Source organism: Engraulis encrasicolus, chromosome 8 (genome assembly GCF_034702125.1).
Source record: "Engraulis encrasicolus isolate BLACKSEA-1 chromosome 8, IST_EnEncr_1.0, whole genome shotgun sequence".
In the NCBI taxonomy this organism is placed as follows: domain Eukaryota; kingdom Metazoa; phylum Chordata; class Actinopteri; order Clupeiformes; family Engraulidae; genus Engraulis; species Engraulis encrasicolus.
In genome coordinates this window covers 32922439-32937438 of record NC_085864.1, presented here as the reverse complement: position 1 = coordinate 32937438, position 15000 = coordinate 32922439, and the positions used below count along the sequence as shown (strand labels likewise).

Here is a 15000-nt window from a genome sequence, read left to right as displayed (position 1 = left end):
ACACACACACACACACACACACACACAGACATACACACACACACTTTATTTTCTCTCACTATTTCCCTCCCTCTCTCTCTCTCTCTCTCTCTCTCTCTCTCTCTCTCTCTCTCTCTCTCTCTCTCTCTCTCTCTCTCTCTCTCTCTCTCTCTCTCTCTCTAAAGTAGGGTGAACATAAGACATCTGGCCCTTGCTAAATAAATGCCAAAATCAGTGTTTTTTGTCTGGCTCTAGGACATTGACCTACAGCTACAGAGGAATTCGAGATGATTCGTCGAATGAATTGGTGAGAGGGGACCATTCGAACAAAACGTTGGACCATTCGTAGAAGGCATGGGGCGTTTCGTGCAGTACCTGAGGATTTTTCGTCGAAGACCTAAGGACGTTACGTTCAATCCATGCAGACCTTTCGTGTAACTGGGCAGATGTTTAGTTTAGTCTGCCTATTTTATTAGCCTATTATTTTTTTATATTTTATCAAACTTGTGTGCCTACCACCACAATGCAATGAAAACAAAAATCGAACCATGTAGAAAGTGCGTGCGTCTCTATTTTTTTAAATTAATTATTAATTTTAGTTCAGGTTGCTTTTTTTATCATTAGGCCTATTTTATAGCCTATTTTATATATACTATATTGTAACGGACTGCCTCTGCCTCCTCCGGAGTGAGATAACAGCGTTACCCCCTGTGAACTACACGCGCAGGCCTATAAAATGGAGTTAATTTCAAATGGCGGGTGAGACTGTCAGGAAGCAACAAGCCGAGAGAGCAAGAGAGAGGGAACCATGAAGTGTGCACCGAGAAGATCACCATTCGCAAGAATCGCTAAAGCCAGACATTGATGTGAGCTGTTCCAAATTGAGAGGGTTTTGCAAAAGTGCACTACTAAACGTAAGAAAAGATATTCGTTGTGTTGATATGAATTATTTCTAGTGTGTTGGTCACTGATTTTTATTCATTTTTGGAAAGGTAGGCAGTCTTGCTGCCTGGCTGGCGCCCATCTCATAACTACAGTCGTTTGCACCACTACAATATCAACGAAATGTTTTAAAATGTACGACATCAATTTAAAGGTAGGCCTAAGGGATAATGTATTGTCCACACATGAATAAGAAAATGTTTCCCTACGGGGCGAATAACACCCCCGACGCCGAAGGCGGAGTGCTGTTATCTCTGAAGGGAAATGTATTTTCCGTAGTCACGTGTGGACAATACATTATCCCGCTTATCCCGCCCTTACCAACATCATAAAGCATACATAGTTAACCATAGTTTATAGCGTGCGCAAAGAAAGATAGTTCGTGGAACGCTCATAATTTAAACAGGTTAACAAGCAACATGGTTTGGCTACTTTCTAACTTGTTACAGCCACATTGCGCTTCAAACTGTTTGCAGGCTGCCTCGTTCACCGCACGATATCTACTAAACTCGGGTTCATGACATGATCATTTCTATCTAATCGGCACAGTATTCCAGAAAAAAGCATAGACAACCCAAACACTGATGTGCGCCCTGACCACCATCATTAGCCTATCGACCCTGATACAGGCAGAGCCTATCAAAGGGCGTTGAACACAATAGCCTTGGTCTCACTGCAGGGCCAGCCCCGGGCTGGCCCGGACAAAAGCGGGCTGACGGTGATCTCATCAAAAGGGGGCTAGGTGCTAAAGATGGCCGCCGGGCCAGGTTGTGGGGCTAAGGGCCGCTTTCCCTGGCCCGTCGAATTCGATGGGCCAGCAAGCACCGCTGAGGCTCGGAGGCGGGGTCAACCTCGGGCGATATAGCCCACGTGCGATATAGCCTACCAGACCTTCGGCGATAATAGCGCAAAAGCTAAATAAGCCGACATAAATGTCATGTGTGAGTATTTGTGAGACACTTTTTATTGGTGTCCAGTGGAAAGCATGCCAAATCACGATAATGGCACAAGAGTTGGCGGCTAAAAGCAGAAAAAAGCCGACATGACTTAGCTATGACATCCCAAGTTTAAGTGTGTGGTGCCCATGATGCCCTGATAACAACAAAAAAGTTATGTTGGCTAAATAACTTTAAAAACACAAACAGAAGTGCCAAAGTTGCATCTTATGAAATTATGCCATAAGAAAGCCAAACACCCCAAACTAATAATTTGCCCAGAATTTAGCGATAAGTCCCCCTGTGCTTTCACGCCATGGTGAATCTAAGCTAAAGAGTCCTAATCTAAAAGATATATAGGTCTAAATATATAAATAACCAGCGATCTCCTTCTCCTACAGACATGTGTTAGGGCTTGTTCGAAAGCTGAGATTCTTAGCTTTTTACAGTTTTTTACGGCACGTTTTTATGTTCTTTCATTCAAAAGTTATTGAACTGTAAGCGGCCGCTGTTGCAAGTGAAAAAATAGCGCTTTCCATCCATTTTTTTATCTCGTAATTTTTCCCTAACAGCCAGCGATCTCCTTAACCTAGACCTACAGACATGTGTTAGGGCTTGTTCGAAAGCTGAGATTCTTAGCTTTTTACAGTTTTTTACGGAACGTTTTTATGTTCTTTCATTCAAAAGTTATTAAACTGTAAGCGGCCGCTGTTGCAAGTGAAAAAAAAAATAGCGCTTTCCAACTATTTTTTTTATCTCGTCATTTTTTTCCTAACAGCCAGCGATCTCCTTAACCTAGACCTACAGACATGTGTTAGGGCTTGTTCGAAAGCTGAGATTCTTAGCTTTTTACAGTTTTTTACGGAACGTTTTTATGTTCTTTCAATCCACAGTTATTTAACCTTAAGCGGCCGCTACTTCAAGTAAACAATGGCGTTATTCTCCAGCCGGATAGAGAGGAAATCTGTTTTGTCGCTGTGTTCTTTGTTCCCTCGAATTAAACCGACGGTCTAAATAGGCTACATTTGTACGTCCCCAACACAAGACCAGTTCTTTCTAAGTTAGCTCTTTTCATGGAAAAACATGTTTTTCATGCGTCTTTGTCTTCTTAACATGCGCTGCGTCCCATACAGCTTCTGAATCGACAACTTTGCCATGTAATAAAACTGTTCTTGAAAGGCAAGCCATTTTCTTTGCAGTTCTTGTCGTCTTTGCCCCGTTTTCTTCTCCTTCTTTGTCGTTGTTCTGTTGTTGTCCTTCTGTGATTTGGGGCGAAAGTGGGCTGTGCCCGACTGACGTTTCACAAACAAGGCGTGTACCTGAATGTGCCTGGGGTCGGCTATGAGTCCGATCAGGCAAAAAATGGCCCGGGGCCGGCAGCTCCGAGCCGGCCACTCTCCTGAGCCCCGGGCGGCCCCGGGCCGCTGAAGCGCGGCTAATGAGACCAAGGCTAATGGCTATGGACCTTTTCAGTAGGCTATGGTTGGGGAAGTAGGGCCTGCGTCGTGATTCACCGTTGGTGTTTGTATCAGCACACCAAAAGTTACCTCACTAACGTTAATGATGTTCTTTGCTGAGTAACCTAGCCAAATATATCCAGATAATCGTGAATTATGCAAAATAAAGTCTGCCAACATGTATTGCCATTCTAGGAGCGATAAGGAGAATGCCGCACAGGCGCGGAGAAAGGGTTCCTTTGACACAGAGAATGCTCTGTGTGGCTGCGCGCATGCAGTGTTTAGTTTGCAGGTTTCAGGCAAATAATGGTGATCGATACGCCCTAGGTCCATAAGACTAACAGTAAAACAGGGACAATGACAAAAGGGATGAATTGCTTGAGGAAATCAAAAGGGACAGAGCGAAGTTATGACAACAAATTGACGTGCACCATTATGCAAGGCTACATGTAGTTATGATGGGTTAACCACTCAGTTACCGTTGCATTCATAATATGTAGCCTATGATAAAGATGACTTCAGCGCAGGATATCAGAAATAAACAAGACAGCGCAGATGGCTTTTAATTTTTAACATGGCCACATTATGCGTCAATACGCCAATGCGCATGCAACTCGCTGCATGACAATGTGCTCAATGGTCAATAGCCTACTTCTAGATGCACTATAGTCTAATCAGACGCGCGATGCTCTGATTCAAAGCGAGCACAAGGGTCAATAGCCTACTTCTAGACACATTAAACCGCACTGCTTTGATTCAAAGCGAGCAGGAGGCATTTTGACGATTTTTTTTTTTAAATGTAGGCCTACAACAGCTTTTAAGGTAAGGGATAATGTATTGTCCACACGCAGTGGTAGAACGCAGGTATACGGAGTATACCCACTTCTAAATTTTAGGGGATTCAGTATACCAACTTAAAATTGATTGATCCATTATTTAGAATGGCATAAATATATACAGTATACCCACTTCAAAAATGCGAGAATATACAGTATACCCACTTCAAAAAAGTAGACTACACCTAGACTACAAATATTTTCCTACGGGGCGAATAACACCCCCAATGCCGAAGGAGGAGGGCTGTTATTCCGCTTCGAAGGAAATATATTTTCCGTAGTCACGTGTGGACAATACATTATCCCGCTTATGCCGCCTTTACCAACATTAGAAAGCATACATAGTAAACCAGTGGTTTATAGTAACATGTTTATTGCCATTTTATAGCGTGCGCAAAGAAAGATAGTTCGTGGAACGCTCATAATTTAAAAAGAAAGAAAGGAGTAGCACACTGGAGCTGAATGCAGAATCGAAAACTGTATTAAACAAAGCCGAAAAAAGTAAATGAAACCGACAGACAGGGGACAAGCGTTTCGGTCAGCCCATCATCTTCCTTTTCTTCCTTTTCATGCTGCTCTTGGAATTACGCACCGAGCACGCTCAAGATATTACATTGGCGCGGACGCCACCCCACCATTACGCGCATAATTTTAAAAGGTTAACAAGCAACAGAGTTTGGCTACTTTCTAACTTGTTACAGCCACATTGCGCTTCAAACTGTTTGCAGGCTGCCTCGTTCACTGCGCGATATCTACTAAACTCGGGTTCATAACAGGATCATTTAGAAATGAACTATCTGATCTGCGACAGTATTCCAGGCTACTTCACCCTTAAGGAAACTATCAAGGAACTCCTCACTTGTTACTCACATAGGCTACTAGTGTTAATAAAATATGTCACGACAGCGGCCGGCGGACAGTGACAGTTTGCTGTCTTGAAATAACAACATTCGGACAATAGTGTAGACTTGTGCGCTACACGCTGGGGTGGGGCAGGGCTGCTGTAGGTATCCATTGCGCGCGGCCGGTAGCTTTGGGAACTGTGTGTAAGTTGCATTTGGGTAGGCTATTGCGCGTGTTATAGTTGATTAAGTAATTGACGAGCCAACGTCCGGCAGCAGTGGCTGAGTGTGTAACTTAACTTAACTTAACTTTTGTAGGCTACTATCGTCCGAGTGTCTCCAGATTGTGATTATTTATTCATTTATTCAAAGAAGATAGCAGTTTACAGACGCTGCTGGTTGCATGGATATTGTGGTGGTTTTCCCTCCTAATTGTATTTTATGAAATTGTAAAAATAAACCATAACCTTTACTCCCGTTGTCTGTCGTTCCTGAATCGTGGTCTAAATTTCACCTCTTACAATAGTGTCCAGTCCAGTGAATGATCCTGCATCCATGGCTAATTGGATAAAGCATACTAAGTGGATTTATCACATGTGAAACGAGAAGGCAGAAAGTGCAATTAGTTAATAAATGAAACAGTGTACACGTCAGTGCTGGTAAAAAAAAAAGAGTTTTAATGACTTGCACAAAGTTGATGCTCGTTTGGTGAACTTCAAAACCTGCGCTGTATTCAATAAAAGCTGGGCATAACGCACATAAAGGACTGAAAATGAAAATACCCCTATATGTGGTACATATTCTATGTTGTAGCCTACTTCAGTTGTTGGTACCCAGACTTGCATTTTGTCGAGTAATGTCCATTTGAACCTCACGTGAAAGTAACGGGGATTGTGCTGCATTTGGTGGATGGAGCTGATATTACGCACATAATTCTACTGAATAAACATCCAACTGCGACCCAAACGGTAACTTGTCGTGGTAGTCTATGTCGAATATGCCTTAATTTGGCTGTTTGCTATTCGCCTCTGGCATCATCCGAGCATGTGTAGTGCGAGACGCCATTATGACCGTTGCGCGTAAATATTTGCAAGACGATGGGGCCGTCAAACACAGTAGGCTATGGATACTTATTTAACGACTTTAATGAAGATGTCATGTAGACTGTTTGACGGCCCATCCATCCATCTATCCATCCCTTCCTCATCTTTACGCGCAACGGTAATAATAGCCATTACTTTTCTTGTAGACGTTGCGCATAATATTTTATTCATTATCGACTTATTTCAAGCAGCATTCCACTGTCCACTCTGCGTGGCCCTGTTGAAAACATGCATGGTTGCCACCACTTAAAAAGGTGCTTGGAGAGGAGGCAAAACTGGTACAATTTAGGCTGCATTAAAGCATACACGTTAGCTTTCACGTTGTGCGATGGATGGAGACAAGTTTGGAATCGCTCCCTCTCTCTCCCTCTCTCGCTCACACACACACGCGCGACATAATTCTCTGCACTCTTTGCAAGACTCTACTGTCACTTGACTCGTCTTATTGGATACCAGCCAAAATTGTAAGCTAGATAGCCAATAGTTTCGATTGTGCTGCTTGGACTGGAGGTATTTAAACTGCTAAAATGTAGGCTGCATTAAAGCATCCGCACGTTTGTGCGATGGGTGGAGACAACTTGGGAATCGCTGTAAGTTAGAGATTTTTTTAAAAACATAGGCTGGCAAGATGTAAATGACCTGCACTGCTTGAAAAAGACGATCGACTATGTGCCTCAGGCATCTTTAAATACTAAAAACTAATAGGCGGATGGCGGGTGGATTCGGGTTTTGGAAATTGGAGAAAAAACATTAGGGCGGGTGGATAGCAGGTGGATTAGAAATTCTAAGAAGCGGTTGCGGATGAAATAATACATCCACCGCGCACCTCTAGGCCTACTCCACACGTAGGTATATTCCAGACCTACAGAAGACGGTAGCTAGAAGCGTTCATCTAAAAAGTTACCGGAAAGTCAGAAAACTCGCTGCATGACAACCAAATGTGCTCAGTAGACGCACGCTGCCCTGATTCAAAGCGATTCCCGCCTCTCTGCCCGCAGCTGGGGCTAGGGCCTACTCAAATACTGTTCCAGAAATGTAAGGAGTAGAAAGTAACATAGGCCTACAGATATTTGTCAAAAATGTAACGGAGTAAAGTAACGGCGTAAAAGTGAAAAAAAGCTTCTCAAATATTGTTCCAGAAATGTAAGGAGTAACCTAGATAATTGTCAAAAAATGTAACGGCATAAACGTAAAAAACCGACAACATACCAGTTAAAATGAGTAGGCCTAAGTACATTTTATTTATGAAGCACATCTGAAAACAGCAAAAAAAAAAACATTTGATTTACATACTAGATTACTAGATAGGCCTACTAGATACATAGAGAGAGAGAGAGAGAGAACGCGCTCCTATGCAGTGTTAATATAGCGATTTCACTTCTCTCTCTCGCTCTTAGTGTTTTGTTTTTTTTTTTTACTGTAGCCATGGACTTAAACACGGGTGCAGGGGTTCTATAATGTTTTCCGACACTGTTATTTTTTCTGCCTCATGCGCGAACTATTTATCGTCATTCAGTTTGTGCCGTTATTAGGCCTAGGCCTATATGAATCGCGGGTAAATCAGTTATATATTAGTTATATATTTAGACTTCGAACAAAAGAAATAGGCCTAGGACACACGGGAATAATAGGATATAAAATAGGCAGCCTGACTGGATCGATGGACGATTTCCAACAATAAAAGACAGGATATGAAACAAAATAGGCAGCTTATTCAATTAATAAAACTATAGCCCAAGAACATTGCCTCGCCGGGCAGGGAGAGAGAGAGAGAGAGAGAGAGAGAGAGAGAGAGAGAGAGAGAGAGAGAGAGAGAGAGAGAGAGAGAGAGAGAGAGAGAGAGAGAGAGCGGTCCAGTGTTAATGTAACGATTTAACTTCTCTCTCTCTCTCTTTACTGTAGCCATGGACTTAACACAGGTGCATGGGTTCTGTAATGTTTTCAACACTGTTATATGCATAGTGCTCTGGCTCATGCGCGAACTTTGTTGTGTGTAAGGCAGACAGCATTCTCTTGTTGCTGGTGCTTCGCATCTAAAAAGTTACCGCCCAAGAACATTGCCTCGCCGGGCAGAGAGAGAGAGAGAGAGAGAGAGAGAGAGCGCTCCTATGCAGTGTTAACGATTTAACTTCTCTCTCTCTCTCTTTACTGTAGCCATGGACTTAATCGTAAAAACAACAACAACATAGCCTACCAGTAAAAACGAGTAGCCTAAGTACATTTTATTTATAGATTTACATGTTTAAATCAACAAAAAACAAATAGGCTATTTAAAATAGGCTAGACAAAACCGTTCAAATGAACATATTTAAATAGACAAAACCGTTAAAATGAGCATGAAAAAAGCTGATTCTAAGAAAACCGTTAAAATGAGCATTAAAAAATCTGATTTACATTTCTAATATAGGCAGACTGAAGGGACCTTTAGTTGAAACCTAAGGATCTTTAGTTCAATTTTAAGGACCTTTCGTTGGCTTTTGCGGTAGACGGACCATCCTCGACTAAAGATCCCCAGCCTTATACTAATGGTCCAACGTTTTGTTCGAATGGTCCCCTCTCACCAATTCATTCGACGAAAAGACCTGATACGCTACAGAGCTACTGCTGCAGCTACTGTGGCTGCTGTGTCAGCTTGGACTCTGTATAGCCTGTGTGCACACAGTACATACTCTATAGACACAGTGTAGCCTGTGTGTGTGCTTTATCAGCCTATTAGACATTCAAAGTCTACAAAAGCAGCTTTACTTCAAAGTAATTCTCATTTTGTGTCAATACTTTCATAATAGATTATTTTGCAAACAATAAGTTACCCTCAATGTGTGTGTGTGTGTGTGTGTGTGTGTGTGTGTGTGTGTGTGTGTGTGTGTGTGTGTGTGTGTGTGTGTGTGTGTGTGTGTGTGTGTGTGTGAGAGGTTATTTTTGGCAGGAACTGCTTTCTTGGACCATTTGCTTAAGCTGGCAAAATGTTGAAAACAAAGTGAATGATGATGTTTGCAAACGTTGGCCTCTGTTGGTTGCAGTGTGTGCGCGTGTGTGTGTGTGTGTGTGTGTGTGTGTGTGTGTGTGTGTGTGTGTGTGTGTGTGTGTGTGTGTGTGTGTGTGTGTGTGTGTGTGTGTGTGTGTGTGTGTGTGTGTGTGTGTGTGTGTGTGTGCGTGCGTGTGTTCTAACAGCTGATTCACGTCCTACCCCCACCCACTCTGAACATGGTGCGAGTTAGTAATCTACATTTAGGCACTAATACACACACACACAAACACACACACATGCACGCGTGCACACACTCACTCTCTCTCTCTCGCTCTCTCTCTCTCTCTCTCACACACACACACACACACACACACACACACACACACACACACACACACACACACACACACACACACACACACAGCACAGAGTCATGGCTGCTGCCAGCTCCTGCCCTGTTCAGTCCCCAGAGAGGATCTGTTACTGCTGCCCCCTCAAGCACCCCACGTGACACAATGACACTGGCACACACACATATACTGTGTATGTTCCCTCTCTCTTTCTCTCTCTCTCTCTCTCTTTCTTTCTCTCTCTCTCTCTCTCTCTCTCTCTCTCTCTCTCTCTCTCTCTCTCTCTCTCTCTCTCTCTCTCTCTCACACACACACACACACACACACACACACACACACACACACACACACAATGTCCTCAATGTGCATACACACATACAAGGGTAGATGACGGATAGACAGCAAAAAACATTTTTTTCACAAAACATTGTTTATGAGGGAAAAAAGTATATGTCTACGTAGTGCAGCAATTAATCTTTCAAAAAATCTAAGTGGTCACAATGTTGGTCTATTCATTGATTATTTATTTACGTTGATAAAGCAATTTGCTGAAAATATGTCCTTTAGTGTGACGTTAAGAAATAAATATATTAAGTAATGTAGAAATGGCTTGATGGAGTTTTATAAACATTGTTACACTCTTCATATTTATTGCAATTTTTTAAAGTCTTAATTTAATGAGAAATTACCATTTAAGTATTTTTTTCCCATTAGATGTGAGATTATTAGAAACCTTCAAGGAAAAACAGGGATATCTTTCTTTTAAATGTTCAAAATTGTCCGAATTTATACTAACTTTTCAGGGACGATAATTTGTTCTTCCCTAATGCAATATTCAGTGTTTATCAAACATATTGTTTAGCTCAAACAAATATTTGAGCGTTTAAAACATGTCACACCGTAGGACATTCATGTCACGCTAAAGGACAGAAATGCAAAACTGAGCCAGAAACAAATATATCAACATGATTATTTTGTCTTTTGATCATAATATAATGTTGTAGTCAATATGGACCTACACTTTACACTTATAAGTCTTTGAATCGTCGATTATCAGCCTAATGTAACTCTTAATGACAGCCATGCGGTCATTGAATGTAACCTGCAGAGCTCATAAGACTCATACTGAAGAGTGACCTTGGCATGACCATCACACTTTTGTAGGTATGCTATGACTGTCACACCATTGAACCTGTAGAGTGTAGTGGCCAGTGCCTGTTTGGTATCTCAAGCTGGACAGCACATTTATGCTGTATATAGAGCTCTCCACAGCATACTTTATTCATCTATACTCCTCTATATACTCTCTCACTGATCTTTCCTTCACTGTTACCGTTATATTTTATGGTTTTAAAAATGTTTTAATATGGAGAACCAGGCTTGCCTCAGTCACACCATAGGACAAATGTGACATTTGACTCAAAATTAAGTATACTTAATGGCTTAATGGCTTAATGGCTCTGGATTTATTACACATTACTTTCTCACAACAACGACATTAGTTTAATCATTTAAAGCATTGACAATTTTGAAAGCACGAATTTACTTAAATTTAAGAGCCTGCGACAGCAAAATTTACACGTCACGTCATCTACCCAAATACACTCACACACACTCAAACATGGGAACACACACATGCACACATACAGTACAGTATACGCACACAGGCACGCAGGCACGCAGGCACACACACACACACACATGCGCACACACACACACTCAGGGCCGCTGCCAGAAATGCTGGGCCCCATAAAAGATTCGAATTTTGGGCCCCCTTAAGGGACCCTATCAGTGCTTGGGCCCTTAGAATCTGTGCCACTTTTCCCCCCCTAGCACACACACACACACGCACACACACACACACACACACACACACACACACACACACACATACACACACACACACACACACACATACACATACGCAAACACACACACAAATGTCCTCAATGTGCATACACACACACTCAAAACACACACACAGCACTCTCACAGCACTGACCAATCTTGAACTCTATGGGCCCGAGTCGTGGGTCCTCTAGGATGTTTAGCCGCCTCTTCTTCCTCCAGCAGCGGGCCGGGTACGTGTACAGCTGCCCAGGGGCCAGACCTGCAACATGGACCAGAACCAGAGGGAGACCGGATCAGAAAGGATCAGACTGAGGAGAAGATATAGGGACATACACATATACAGTAGATACACACACACACTGTGAAGTCACACTCACAAGCACACACACACACAAGCGCATGCATTCACACACACACACACACACACACACAAACACACACAGGGACTAGACCTGAGAAATGGACCGGAACCAGAGTGGACCGGGTCAGAGAGGACCAGACAGAAGATAGGACATACACACAAAGATACGAACAGAGGCATAGACACACACACACACACACACACACACACACACACACACACACACACACACACACACACACACACACACACACACACACACACACACACACACACACACACACACACACACACACACACACACACACACACACACACACACACAGACCTGAGAAGTGGACCCGAACTGTAGTCAAAGTCAAAGTCAACTTTATTGTCCCAAAAGGGAGATACAGTATAGTACAAGTGGTGAAAGTGCATAGACGAGACATAGACAAAAAGTAAAACCCACACGCATACGCATGGTACTGTGCTGCGAAATCCTTCGCTGTGTGAACTATGTCTTTCTTTTTGAAATTCTGGTTGCTGAGGGGACAAATGACTTACTGAACCTAGCTGTTTTTCTACCAGGCCAGATCAGGACAGACCAAACACCAGAGAAGAACAGAGAGGACATGATCCTGTTACACGGCATTGCATGGCATTCAGTGCACTAGGTCAGTCAACAACATTAACACTCCTGACCCGTAAGGTGGACCGGAACAAAAGAGCAACAGACCAGACCAGAGGAGAAGAGAGAGGACATGAGTCTGTTATGCAGACTACCGCAGAGCACTTTATCAGAACACGTTGCGCCCTGTAGGCTAACCATTGTACTATATTGTGTATTCCTGCCCCCCTGCTATATGTTTAACCTGTATATTATGTTTTGTTTATTGTGTATGCTTCTGGACACCTTAATTTCCATCACTTAAGTTACTCTACTCTACTCAACATGGTATAACACAGCAATCGGTTCGAGGTCAGGGAAGAACAGCCACACTGCTGAACCAGAGAGGACCAGACAGTCCTTTGGTCACTAAAAAACATTCACACTTCATCCAGGGCTCAAGTCACATACAGACAGTAGACTCACATAGATGGCACTCACTCACTTCTGTGAACAAACACTGGCATGTACACTGGAAACACACATGCATGCAGTAGCAGCACAAATGTATTTGTTCATTCATTCAGTCCATTTGTCTTCCAAACACATGCACGCACGCACGCACGCACGCACGGACACACACGCACAGTAGTATTAGTAGTATTAGTAGTATGAGTAGTGCGTCACCTGGGCCTCTGTGGTTCTTCTCCATCCAGATGTAGCAGTTGCTCTGCGCCACCCCCGTCTGGGAGTCCAGGAAGGGCAGCCGCATGGAGCGCTCGGCACACAGGCGGGCGTTGTAGCTGCGGCAGTGCTCAATGGCCTCCCGGTAGAACTCCTCCCCCAGGCTAAACACAAACAAACAAACAAACAAAACAAACAAACAAGCAGACAGACAGACAAGCAGACAGATAGACAGACAGACAAACAGAAAAAAACAAAATGACAGACAGACAAAAAACAAAACAACAATAGGGTGTTTAGCTGACGGCTACTGGCTTGGCGCCCTCTTTGTCTGGCATGTGTATTTGTCATAATTAAAGTTGTGGATCGGTCTGTCATAAGGGGGTTTGTTTGTACTCTAATCATTGGACACGTTTGCTTTTGTGTCTGTTGTATCTATATTTGGTGTTGGCTGCTTAGTTATCCATCTTTCAGGCTACTTTTTTTCTTTTGCTTGTTTGAGTCTGACAACAATTGTTGCTTGGCAACCTGCAAGACAATTTCATTCCCTTGCGTCCACGCGTCTGCTTACAGGCCATTTTGGGGTTTTTTTTGTTGTTGTAATTATCTCCTTTAGCCAGAGAGACTGTTAGGCTACTACAGAGTAAGGATAGACCGATATATATATCGGTCCGATATCGGGCCGATATTTGCATATTTTAAGTGTATCGTATCGGCCGATACGCGTGTGGTTTTGGCCGATACGCAATATTTATTATTTTATGTCATTCAGGTTTTTCAAAAGCACCAAGACACTTTTTTTATTACTTGATTGTTAGATATTATTTGATTGTTATAGTGGGTGTTACAATGTTACAAGTTCTACCTCAAATTGATAATGTTAAAGGAATGTTTATTTTTAACTTGAGACCTGGAATATTTGTCATTGTTTAAAAACTTTTTTTTAACCCATATCGGCCCCAAATATCGGGTATCAGAAATCGGGTATCGGTCAAGGGTGATGAAAAAAAATCGGTATCGCATCGGCCATTAAAAAACCTGTATTGGTCGACCCCTACTACAGAGGGGGTCAAGCACACTTCCACACCAGTAGGTATATTACACCAGGCAGTAAATTTGACTTTAAACTGCATACAGCTTGTGGTGTGGTCCTCTTTCACAATGCAAAATTGGGCTGACTGATATTTTCTCATTCATATTTATTTTAGCTACCATTTTGAGCGAACCTTGCATCTGCAATTAAGTCATTGGGCTGAAGCGAGGCGGACTGAGCTCAACTCTTTTTGAAGTTGTTGGTCAGCTTGATTTGATGTGCCCAAAAAATCAACTGCGAGATTTGGGACACTGATGGACCATTTGGTGTGGACCAACTACAGCTGTTGGTGGGGAGGCAAGCTTGAGCAGGGCGTCTATTATAACCCAATTATCATCAAAACCAAGTCTTAATCTGTTACTTAAGGATCCCAGTAATGTCATAGCAACACTGTTATGATGCACATATAGTTGAGTGTTTTCAACAAATAAGGTGGATGCTACGTCAGCGGATGCTACCTCAGCAGATGTTACGTCAGCGGATGCTCAAAGATGCTACGTTACAGAGCAATTTATAAACCAGTCAAAATGAGAACATAGAATTGTGCAGCAGAGTTAAGTTACAATGCAACCGAACTGAGAGCAATTCATGGCAATTTGGCTTGCCGTCTCTGCCATGAGCTCCATGGAAGTGAACATAGCCCCCCAAGAGCAAGCAACACTGCAGCAATAAACAATGGTAACATGACATTATTTCAAGTCATTCAAAACGTTGGCACAGTTGAGATGAGATGGGTTGTAAAGCAACATGCAAAGGCAACAAGGAGCAAGCTGATGGTGGGGCAGCCGTGGTGGGGCAGCCGTGGCCTAGTGGTTAGAGAGTTGGTCTTTCAATCTAGGGGTTACAGGTTTGAATCCCCCCTGACCTCTCCCTACATCTCCATCCATGGCTGAAGTGCCCTTGAGCAAGGCACCTAACCCCACATTGCTCCAGGGACTGTAACCAATGCCCTGAAAAATAATAACTGTAAGTCGCTTTGAATAAAATGAGAGCGTCAGCTAAGTGCAATG

General features: G+C 42.8%; 1 protein-coding gene across 1 annotated transcript in view; it reads right to left on the bottom strand.

The window, feature by feature from the left end:
- The window catches only part of dpf1 (double PHD fingers 1), a 99250-nt gene that overhangs the window by 54841 nt on the left and 29409 nt on the right, over positions 1 to 15000 (bottom strand). The window contains exons 3-4 of the mRNA XM_063205504.1: positions 12901 to 13061; positions 11415 to 11522 (exon numbers count right to left, since the gene is read on the bottom strand). Coding sequence (XP_063061574.1) covers positions 11415 to 11522; positions 12901 to 13061 — 269 coding nt within the window. The remainder of the gene's footprint in view (positions 1 to 11414; positions 11523 to 12900; positions 13062 to 15000) is intronic.